The 12,599-nt window shown below is 42.4% G+C and overlaps 1 protein-coding gene across 4 annotated transcripts in view; it reads left to right on the plus strand.

The window, feature by feature from the left end:
* Positions 1-12,599, plus strand: part of iqsec3a (IQ motif and Sec7 domain ArfGEF 3a) — a 77,718-nt gene that overhangs the window by 50,643 nt on the left and 14,476 nt on the right. For all 4 annotated transcript variants that reach the window (XM_044021755.1, XM_044021756.1, XM_044021758.1 and 1 more), the window contains 2 exons: positions 5,932-6,093; positions 9,070-9,192. In XM_044021755.1, coding sequence (XP_043877690.1) covers positions 5,932-6,093; positions 9,070-9,192 — 285 coding nt within the window. The remainder of the gene's footprint in view (positions 1-5,931; positions 6,094-9,069; positions 9,193-12,599) is intronic.

Below are 12,599 nucleotides of genomic sequence, written 5' to 3' on the forward strand. Positions count from 1 at the left end.
ATTAAGTTTTAGAAGAGTAAAATGAGCTACTCCTGCTTTCACACTTTTCCAAAAAATGAATGCAGAACTTCTGAGTAGGTTTACACGATTATTTACCCGCAAACAAATGAAATCAGGAAACTTTCTCAATTATTGGAAATAATTGCCGCTTGTCATATTAGCGTTATTCCCAAAAAAATGGAGGCTGTGCCGTGGTCCACTTATGAGGGTTCAGTAATGTGATTGCTCTACTTGTTAGGTTTTCAAATTAAAAGAAATATTCCATTGCTGCAAAATGATCTTGCAGTGTGTTGAATGTAAAGACATGAACAGACAAAATCGGATCAGATTAGCAGGATACTTGTGCCCGCTATCTTTCTATCATAGAAAGCTTACTGCTACGGTTTAAGTTGGATTGTTGAAGTTGCAGCATTCACACAGGTAAAGGGATCAGCCAACCCATGGCGATGTTTCAAATCCTAGATGCCTTAAGGGCACCAGAGTAGTTTGAGCAGCACATAAAGGACAAGCGGCATATTACACAGGCTTGGTAATGTCTTGGCTCATCAGTGTGCTATAGGGGCTGCTGCAGTAAATACAATTTCACTGCAATGAATCAAAGTGGCTTAAAACGGCGCTCTGCAATATTATTGACTACATTTCTGTCAGTAATGGCGTCAGTATTTTCTGCTCGAGGTGCATCTTTAATGGTGCAGGTTTTTGATATAAAATGATACAAGCAACTCGACCACGGCACTCCAACCCGAAGCAATTTTCCTCTGGGCTTTCGTGAACAGGTTTCGACAGTTGAGGGAAAACGTTGCGTTTTAAGAAGAGGCTTGTTTGTACTTCTTTGTGAATTCAGGTCTTCTTGCTGCTTTGTGAAGGGTGACAAAGTCAGAAACCAGATAAGAAGCTCCCCAAGACTCTTACCAGAGAGGTGCATGGTGGTTTTATGGCAGCAAGGAAATGGTGTCACCATGGTGACAGCAGCGGCAATCTGGGCCACTTTTGGGAGAAACACTGAATCTTGGAGACGGGTTTTTCAGAATCCTGAGTTAATTATGACCTACGACCTCAAGTATGTCCTTTATTGACATGATCAATTATAAATGTAGAGAAGAACTCCATCGTACGTGACTCGCAAAAACCCTGACAGCTTTTGGATTGTATAATCATTAACGTTGTTGTGTTCTCACACATCTTAGACAAAGCGATGTTTTTGTGGGGAAAAAAAAAAGTGCCACACAGCCAACAGCAAACTTGGAAGGCATTATTGAATAGCAAGATTTACCATATGCTCCCCTAGAGCATACCCAAAAGGGCCTAAATTCTTCAAATATTCAAATAAATGAGCTAGACTCACTCAGATATATATTACAAGCCGGGCTCCGACACTCGTCGGGTAACAATTAGGTGAAATACACGAAGAGTGGCAATGATCCACAAGGCCTAAAATTCTCATTAGCGATTCTGCTGTGAGTTGTGAATGTAATTAAAAGTTCCTTCAGTGCTGGGTGAACCGGCACCTTGGGAAATGGGATGAAAAATATGTTAACATTTCAATCCAACAAGGGTTTTTTTTTTCCCTTTGTCCTTTTCACATCAACAATTTATGTGGAAGCTCCACATGGTTCCCCCAAAACGACAGGAGTTGCTCCAGTTAAGCCACAAATGTACGCAGATTTGGACGAATGGAGCACTTAAACGCACGTGATCTTTTCTGCTTTGACGCATGGAACAAGTTGCACATTCAGAGTGCTTAAGGGAAGTTGGTCTTAGCAGAGAGAATCCAGCCTGTTGTGGTGTAGAGAGCGACATCCATATAAGAACCAGGAGAAATAGAACCTGAGGATGTAACAAGTCAACATTTCTCACGCGAGACTCAACAGGTTATACATTGTCTTAACTCAATACGTTATGCCACTTCCTCAAGGCAGTAAAACAACCTACAAACTTGAGGTGAAAACCTCACAAGAACACAAAACCAGTAACACAAGTGTCAACACAGAATGACAAGCAAGGCCCATATGGCAGAAACAGGAAGTGCCAAAAACAAAACCAAATCTGGCTCTTATGAGGGGAACAACTTTTATGTGTGCAGGATATTTGGGCATAAGAAGCTATAGCACTTGTCATTAAAGTGTCTTTGTCTTTGATATCTAAAGCACTTGTGGTTAAAATCATTTGGAAACATTCAAGTTTGGCCCTCAAAAAAACCCTCAACTCATCCATATCTGGTCATGTGCCTCTAGTATTTATTAGAATTTAATTGAAACAGAAAACTGTGTTTGATTATGGGGCTTTTTTTTTTTTCTTAAGGCACATATTCTTTTTTAAAAACATACACCGACAGGTTTGATTGTCTTTCCTGTCTATTTGCGATCACCTCTTCTCATTTCCCCTGATCAAACACCCTGAAAGATAAGCTGACTTTTAATAAATTGCTACAAGGAAAAGGAATAAAAAAAAATTAAAAATAAAGTGTAGAGGAAGAGGAGAGGGAGAGGGCAGTCACGCTTGAGGCTTATTAGTTCCACCAGTTCATATCCTCCCTCTAATACCTGCTCTGTTATATCCTTTGCATCTTAAACAGGGCTGTTTGCTTTGGGCTAAAAACTTGGATATTGCTTGATCATGCAGACAAAAAAAGATTCACTCATACACACGCACACACACACGCACACGCACACGCACGGTGAGGTGATGCAACGCTTGAGCGTGTATTCGTGTGCGTTTGTGCTGCAGCAGGTGGTCTATGTGCAGGGAGGAGGAGGGGGAGGAAGAGAGGGAGAGAGGAGCAAAGTAAATTAAAGTGAAGAAGTTAGAAACTTTGTGCATGCGCGTGCGTGTGTGTGTGTGTGTGTGTGTGTGTGTTCAAGCATAAAAAGTTAGCAGAGGAGAGGGACTGAGTGAGAGAGAGAGAAAGTGACCACTTGATAAAGTTTCCACCTGGAGTGTGCCTAGAATGACGATGACGCCGCAATGTGAGGAGAGAGAGTCATGGAGGGACACTGGACACCGCTATCCCACGAGGGAGCTGGTCTCACCCACTATACTTACGTATCAGACCTCATTTGTACCACTTTTCTGTGAACAGTGTGACTGTTAAGAGAGAAATCTGAGTTTAAACTATAATCACCAGATCAATAAGAGGAATAACCTGTCCTCCAGGAGGACGCAGCTCTATTAAAAAAAGCTCATCTACAGATACGGCGCGTGCTTGTTCGTGCATGTACACACAGACCTTCTCAATCTTAACAGTCCATCCTCAGGGCGAAATGACCCACTTCATAATTACAAACTCTGAAATCCAGATGGTGAACAGGAAAGCATTACTAATCTCTCACATACACTATAACCACATCTGCTCGTGTTATTTAAAGGGCACGGCTGCATGGTTAGAATGAGTTTAAAAACCCTGTAGGAGAAAACCTGGTGTTGCTTATTCCTCTCTGCTATCGCCTCCATTTCACGCTGTGCATCATGTTCCTCTATTAATGTGCATTCAGCCACATTTGAAGAAACATACTACTCTCACAAACAGATTCCGCCCGGATCAAACAGCGCGGCTAATGAGTAAATTAAGGTGTCAACAATTTAAAAAATAGTGTGATTAATGCGGATGTCGAACGGGAAGAGAGAAGCACGCGGAAATGCTGCGACGCCACAGCCGTGTCATTAGATTTCCCCGCCCCCCCCCCACCTCGGTTGCCTCCTCAGCAGAAGCACACACTTGACGGACAAGAGCAACATCTTGCAGCAGCAGCGGTGACACATCTGCGATGTAAATGTAAAGGGAAATGTGACGCATGTGGTGAAATAAAGCACAGGTCTGAGATACGGACGCCGCACATCTGTCAAATTACCAGCGACGCAGAGGGAAGAAGAATATAAAGGAACTTTTTTACGATAGCATCAGAAGCTGACGTGAAACAAGACGTCAAAAAGCATCAGGACGCAATCTGGGGGTCACCGAGGACAAGGACACTGACGTCACTTCTTTCCTTTTCACACCTCTGCCCCGCTCGTTATTACAAATAATAAGGACCAGCGTCTGTTTTTGGACAAACGCCCAAACAAGTGATCTCTGCCAGAGACGCCGTCAAAACAGATGTCTTCACGATGAGTCCACCTCTGGCCTGTGCTCGTCGTCCTTGCTCTTCATTCTCACACATCTGTTCTGTCTGGTTCTTTTTTCTTTTTTCCCCAGCCTCCTTCCCTCTGTCCTGCTCTTTTATTCTCCTCTTCCTCTTTGTCCCACTCTCGCTGTGGTGTACACACACACACACACACACACACACACAGAGGACTGTGTTACATAAAGGTTGTGATTTAAAGACTGTATAGGGAGAGCCGTGGCAGTAATGCAGCAGCTCCCCTCCTCCCCAGAGCAACTATTCTCTGTGTCTAATATATGGGGTTATAAATAGTTATGATATGACTCCCTTGTTCATAAATAAGTAACTTGTGCAGGGCTGAAAGCCATCGTCTGGTAGGCAGGGCTGTGGGTTTAAAAAAAAAAAAAAGATTCATGGAAACCAATGAGATGTCAAACCATATTTTGGAGGCATCAGCATAAAAATAGACTTTTTATTTTTCAAAGGAAAAGTCTCCGTGTGCAGTGTCACGGAAAGCACACGATTAATCACACAATACAAGCAGACACCTTTCACCACGCGTTAAAGTTAACCCTGAGAACACAGAGCATTTCGGCATGACTGTGTTAAAACGTACAGTATGTACAGAAGCTATAAGAATGTGTAATATATAGAATAAAAAACAATGCTCGAGTACCTTTTAAATGTGGTTAAATCATCAGAACTAATATCAATCCCAAAGATAATCAATCATAAACTGAAACTACTGTGAAATACATAAATTATTCATACCCCCAGGATGTCCATATAAGGACTTGTGTGTTATTCCCACGGCAAATTACCATGGGTGCACCTGAGGAGGGTCACAGAAAATGTTCTTATAGCTGATTCTCAGAGATTCTGTAACGTTTGAGGTTTTTATTTGATGAAACGAATGACAAATAACAAACGATATAACAAGACTGCAGAAAGCTTATAATCGCAGAAGTGGAAAAAAGCCTCGGAGGGCATCGATTCTCTGCTTTGTCCTTTTGCAAAACAAATTCCATCTGCCATCTTGGTGATCAACCATCACTCCCAGTGAGATGAACATTATCGTCCCTGAGGGAAAATCTGTGGGTTCACGTGGAAAAAATAAAAACATAAAAAAACCAGCAACTGCCAGGAATGGAAGTTCATACGCAGCGCAATAACAAGAAATCATATTAAATTGAGAAAGAAGAAGACAAAAGAAAGGGGCAAAGTGCACTAAGCAGACAGAAACAGTCAGTTCTGGTTGCTGTTAATCATCCTTAAGGCTCTTTGAATAAAAGGAGACACAAAGTCTTTTACTCCTCCTCACAACTGCCCTGAAATGGCGTCCAGAATATTTTTAGAAAAACACCTGCTTGGTTTGCTTCATTAAGAATTGAAGTGGCAAAGCTGTGCGACACACGAATCACATGGAAACGTGTGCACATGCAACCTTAAATAGTCAGACAGACAGTTACCAGACATAAACCAGACATACCGTCTGTTCATAAACTGGTCACTGGCTGGAGAACTTTCAGACCCAGTCCAACAAAGGCTTTGACGGAGATTTGAGCTCGAAGTGTGTGCATACAAACAATATCTGTATTCCGCTCAGTGTTGAGCTGTTTGGTAAATGTTGTAATTCAGCATGGGCATGAATACAAATGAAGTCTCTCCGTGCAGGTTTCCAGCATCCAACCGACTGATTTTCAGACAGTTGTTTTCTTTTTTATCATGTAGCTCTATCACGGGAAACAAAGCAAACCGTCCGCAATTAGAAAAGACCACAAAGTCTTATTTAAAACCCTCTTTTATTAATACGTTATCTTGTTTGTTGCAGAAACCCGGACAAGGGTCTTCAGTTCCTGATCTCGCGAGGCTTCATCCCAGACACGCCCATCGGCGTGGCACACTTCCTGCTACAGAGGAAGGGCCTGAGTCGGCAGATGATTGGCGAGTTCCTTGGCAACAGCAAGAAGCCCTTCAACAGAGATGTACTGGAGTGAGTAGCACGCCATTTTCTCCTGTTTTTAAAGGTGCCGTTTTCGCTTCTCCTCAACCGATAACGGGTTTAAAAGAGTTACAGTCTGCCATTATTTAACCCACACTCATTAAAGTCAACGAATGAGGCGCAATAAACCGTACTTTGATAAGCAGAGTATTCTCGTCGCCATGGTTTTGTCTTTCATTCCTTTTTTTAAAATCAAGCAGTATTCTTCGTTTGGAGTGCAGAAAGAGCAACACACACACACACACACACTCATGTGTGCAATGTGACATTTAAACAAGTGCATGTCCTGTTTTTTTAATATGGTTTTGTTCTCTGGTTCGTGTTTGGGCAGCTGTATCATTTTTGCATCTTATTAAATAGAACAGATAATAAGACAGAAATCACACACACACACCATAAACAGGTGTTGTGTTTTTAAACCTATGTATACAACATATATATATATACATATAATAGCACAGGCTATGTTATAGTAAATTATGTGTTATGGTCTGGTGGACTGAGTTGACCCTAAAGGCGAGAGACTCTCAAGGAAAGTTCAACAAAAGGTTCATTTTAAGGAGAAACTAAAGAAGATGTCTTGGCAGGTGAATACAGGCACAACACTAAAGAGAGTAGCAAAAAGGCACTGAAGAAAAAAACGCCAAAGGGTTTGAGCTCTAGCAACTACCACACAGGACAGACATTCTCTGGCACTGGAGTGTCAGTCTGAGCTGGCTTATAAAGGCAGGGTGACGAGTCGATAGGAGTCAGGTGTGTGGATTTACTGCAGCCAGGTGAGCCTCATCTGCACTCAGGGGGTAAGTAGGTCAGCCCCGCCCCTCTGCCACTCTCCAGACCTGCAGGAGAGAAAACAGGGATCCATCCATCTTCTACAGGACATTGGAGTCACGCATACATCACACGTCGCCACATATGGAGACAAACAACCGTTCACTCCCACACTTACGGTCCTAATGAGGATTAGGTCCTCATGCACACTCCATGAGGAAGAAAAGAGCCTTGTTCCAACCGGGGCTCAAACCTGGGTCTTCTTGAGTGCTAACCACTAACGCCAACCGTGTGGCCCCAAGGAGAAAAAACAAAACAAACAAACAACAATAGTGGCCCAGAAACTAGACCAACACATTATGTAATACCTTGTATACTGCTGAAAAATGCTGAGTAATACTTTAAATCCCGCCCCCCTGCATCAAATAACACAGTAACATTCAAAGATTTTAAAACAGACTTTCAGATTTTCACTTCTTTCTTTTTTTTACATTCTTTTATTAAAGAAATGAAAAGACAGGAGAAAAATAACAGTTGACCACAGGGCAGCGGGGTTTGGAGAACAAGGACACATGCCACCTCCTGCTATTAGTCATCAAATAAATGTGTCACAATTTCCTTTCAAGGTCTCTACGCTTATTTCCATCTCCTGTAACACAGTCCTGACTCTGGTCACCGGTTACGTCTACACTTGCGTACCAAACCAGAGGAAACACCGGCGATCTGTCGCCGAGTTCTCAAACCACCGACACTTTTAGCCTCCGCATGGCTGGACAAACACGACGTGGCACTTTACAAAGGTAACCGTCATTTAAGATGCAGATGCTCTTGCGGGGAGACTCTGTCGTGCCATGATCAGAACAGTATTGTGCTTTTAAAGCTTCACAGCACACACACACACACACACACACACACATATACTCGCAGCACAGTTGACGTTGGGATAAATTGCACGTTTTCTCAATTGTCCTAAAGAGTCGCCGTAACGGGAGCACTCACGGCAGGAGCGATGTTGAAGAGGGGCATCATGGGAGCGTGTAAAGTGCATGTGAAAAGCACTTTGGATAAATTGTCGTCACGGCTGAGTAGATGAGAGGTTTTCTGACTAATGTGGAAGAAACAGAATCACTTGGTGGTGATTTACTCAGCCCTAATTCACGTAACGGGAACCGTTTTGACATAGTGGTCAGTCTCTCGTCTACGTAAAGCTCCCGGCGCGTCGTTATCTTCTCATTTCTTTGTGCATAAACAACAGTCAAAATGTCTCAAGTCAATTAGACCACATTGTGGCTACTGTATGGATCTAGGTGCTAAGAAATGTGGCGCCCCAATGACTTGTTTACTGAAAACACAGGTGCACTCTCTGTGGTTATTAGCACACATGTTATCAGCGACTGTTATAGTGGTAATGGAAGCAAATAAAGGGGGCAATAGTGTGGTTCTTTTACTCGTGGTAGTAGTAGTTATAAATCACAGGTGTCAAATTCAAGGCCCAAGGGCCACATCCGGCCCACCATGCAATTGTATGCGGCCCCTGGAGAGATAATATATTTGCGTCTTTCCTGCTTTTTAGTAGCACACTTATCACGAGACCTGGCCAGATAAATAAATAAATAAATAAACAAATGAGCCTCTCTTTTAGCTTTAAGTGTTCCATAAAAATGATTGAAATGGCACAAATTATTGGTTGCACGTGACCACAGGCCTGGATGTGCTGTTCCAAATGAAATACAGCGGAGGAAATCAGTCAAGACAGATGGAGATAGCGATGGAAAAATCATTTGTTATTACAGCTATTGAGTTTGACACCCTGTTATAATGTTGTTTGCTAGTTTATAGCGTAAACCACATGAAAACCAAGCTTTCTGGAAGAGTAAACACCCTAAAAAGTCACTTTTTGCAAAGTCACTTTACACATCAAAAGTTAATTTCACCTCCAAACTGCCCCACTTGCCCCCCACTGGCTCAGGGATTTTTTTTGTAATTAAAGTCATTAAGAGAGGTTGTCAGGTACAGGGATTCAATAGGGATTCAATGTGTTGCTCAGGGAAGATAGTCGAGCCCAGGCTAATCCCCGGTGTCTGTGTGTTACTCATACCTGCAGATATAGTGAGACACATAAGGACTCTCATCTTGTGTCTTGAGTGTACGCCATCATGCAATTAATATGCTGCTTCTGTCTTTCCATGTCCACAGCTGTGTTGTGGACGAGATGGACTTTTCCGGCATGGAGCTGGACGAGGCACTGAGGAAGTTTCAGGCCCACATTCGAGTCCAGGGAGAAGCCCAGAAGGTGGAACGTCTTATCGAGGCCTTCAGGTAATTGGAAACACAAGCGGCATTTGCAGCGAGAGTCTGGGCTTATCTTACTGTTGAGAGTCAATTCCAAAACCTATCTTTAGATATGGATTTATTTCTACTATTCAGCTGGCAATTAAAAGGAAATTAAATAATAGTGCGTAGTAAATGGACATGTGAGCAATTATTTGGCTATTATTGGCAATAGCATTCATATTCCGATTCATTAATATGCAGTAGGAGTAAGAAGAAAGATAATATCATCTAGCAGCCCTCATTTGTCCAACTGGTCTCGTTTAATTTCCTCTGCTGTAACTGCGCGTGCATTGATTTCTGAGTGGGTGTTACTCAAAGAAGAACCTTGAGGACAATCATGTCTTGCAGTCCTTGTGAACGGGACACGGCCACTACGTTTTTAAGCGTGAAAGAAAGCGGGAGCCATGAAAACACGACTGGAACACACTTTGATCAGGATGAGGGAAGGTCAACAACCTGCTAATACGTACTCGGATTCCAATGAGTCACAAAGTTTGAACTGTTCACCCACAAACAGTATAAATATGCATGAATCTTTGTGTCAAACTTCTGTGCAGCAGACACCCTCGTCTTTCCTTTCTACTTGACTGTTCCAATACTGACAGTACAGTGAAAGGCTTCGTCTGAAACTCTTGTGTCATTTCTGTTTACTGTAACAACCGCCTGTCACACATGTTGAGCTGCTTAACACGCTGGTGGTGGTGAGGTTGTTCCACAGTTAGTGGGCAGAAAGGTTAGCACTGGTAAAACGTTGAGACATCTGTGCGTGATTTGGAGCAAGGAGACAAGATGAGGTGGGCGGGAGGGGGAGGGGCGGGGGAAGAAGGGAATATGGAGGGAAAAATGAAAGAGGCAGGGTGGTTTATAAATAACTAGCATTGCATAACAAGCGCTGCCTCTCTGTGCCCGCTGCCTCTATTCCTTGGTGCTTTGATACATCTCTAAAATTGTGCGCACACATTTGTGTGCTGCTATCTTAGTAAAGACACTCACAGATATGTATCTCGCCCTTAACCATCACAACAAAATGCCTAACCCTAATCCTTAACTTGACCCTGACATTAAGTCTTCACTCTCTATGCTTTATTGGACAAAATGGATAAAAGAGATAGAAAATTTGTATTCCCTAACCCCTTATCCTAATCTTAACCATCACATCTAACCTGGTCTTAACCCTTTCAGATGTAGGGCCAGACAAAATGTCCCCACAAGGTCAAATATTTGGACCTCACAAAGATATAAATACAGGTACACACATCCACGTTTGTGCAGCGTTCATAGTGAGGACACTCTCAGACATGATGTGGTTAAGGTTAGCCTAACCCTAACCTTAACCCTCACAACTAAATGCCTCACCAACACCCTCCAAAAATCACTGTCAAGGAGTGACATAATGTGAGGACCATCCAAAATGTCCTCGCTGTCTTACTGGTCCTGGCAAAGACGCCCGTACAAGAACACACACACACACACCAATCTCCAAAGAAAGACTTCTAGAGGATTTGAAGCAGCAGTGAAAATGAGCAAAGGGCGGAGTGAAAAGCAGCCTGCAGCCTCAGTATCTGCTGCGTCAGTGTACTAATGAATGAGTAAACATGAGCCAGCTCCCCAATGCTGCAGATGCACATTCACAGTTCATGTTTTCATTTCTGGATCAGCAACTACATATCCACATTTACTCAACCCGCAGTCACATGTGTAATCTATGCTCCACATATTACAGTTATTATAACGAGCGATCACATAACTTGCCTCTCACGCCTTCATCCTCCCCCCCCCGCCTCCCCCAGTGTGTTTATACTGGAATTACTGGTGTATTACACCATCTCCACAAAAGACAAAATTGGTTTGGCAAAAAGCAGCAATGTTTGACACTGCCAGATCCATTAAGTAAGAAGCTTGTTGTGGATATTTTTTTTTGTAAGTCATTTTCATATCTCTCTGTGCAGAGTAAGCGCACACTCACATAGAAAGCAGCATAAATTGGGGTATTTTGCAGCTTCACAGAGGAGTGTAATTACTGGTTGGCTACATACCGTTTACATACGCTGAGAAGTGAATGAGTATCTGTGTGCAGCCCCGTGATTATCTTCATACAACAAATACGGCATCAGGGATACCATTTACACAAGTAATGGAAATACTGTTTATTTTTTTCAATGAGGTGAGCCCATATGATACTGATCGGTCAAAATCACTAAGCATATACATAAAAATGGCCTTACTGAACTGCATTGTGGGTCCTTTGCTTTACTTCCTTTGCTTATGTTGTGTGCTTGTGTGTGTGTGTACTCATAAACCTTACCAACAGTGGACCTTGGCGTCGTTACACACTCACCAACAAGGGACCTCTGTGCCAACAAGGGACATTTTTTCAGGCCCCCTGTTGGTCAAGCTTTATTCATGCTTAAATCATGCCCCAGACACTCTGATTTTTTAAAAAAAATTCTGCCAAGAGGGGACCTGCATGTGTGTTAAAGTGTTAAAAACCTCCTCAGCAGTGCCCCTGCTGACTAGAACAGGGATTTCAATGCCTTTCAGAGTAGTAGTAGTAGTGTGTGAAGAAAGCAGTCTACTGAAACATAATTCATTTTCTTTTGAAGCAAAAATATTAAGCTTTAGCTTTTCAAATCTGACAGTATACTGCAGTAGTTCAACAGCAGGTTTTTTCTTAAACTGTATATCTCTCACAATCTGGTCTATTGTTGTTATTTTTATTATTTCATGGCTTATTATGTTTGTATAACGAGTATATTAGACGTTTAAAATGTTTCCATCCCAAGAAACTCCTGTGTCTGTACGTCTTTGTGCAGACTAAAAGACTTAAAAAACACATTTTGGTTAGTCCTCATCTTAAAAAGGCTTTTTCAAGTTTAAGATTTTGTTTTAGGGTTACAATGATGATGGTTAAGGTTAGGGTAAGGCACTAGGGGACGCATTATGTCTGTGAGTGTCCTCACTAAGCTGTACAAGAGTGTGTGTGTGTGTAACCTGCCGCGTGCGTACCAACATGTGTGTGTGTGCGTCCCACTGAGATATTGGATTCCAATCATGCAGCTCAGTGAGTCTGCAGCGCCAAAGTGGAAACGACTGATTAAAGTAACGATCACAATATACACTTCAGTGCAGAGCTCACAGTATGTGCACGCAGAATTACACACACACACACACACACACACAGATACACACTGATTAGATGTAGATCATGTTTTTCTATCCATCACCTAATCAGAAAGCATCCATGCACCTCACATCCATCCAAGCTAACTCTCTCTCTCTTAAACTCACATGTGCAGACACAGAATATAAAGTACTGTACAAAAGTACCAAGCCCACCATTGGATCAGTTGTTTTAGCTGTGCGATAATCACTATATACGGCATGGTTATTTC

This window comes from Solea senegalensis, linkage group LG3 (genome assembly GCF_019176455.1).
Source record: "Solea senegalensis isolate Sse05_10M linkage group LG3, IFAPA_SoseM_1, whole genome shotgun sequence".
Lineage (NCBI taxonomy): Eukaryota > Metazoa > Chordata > Actinopteri > Pleuronectiformes > Soleidae > Solea > Solea senegalensis.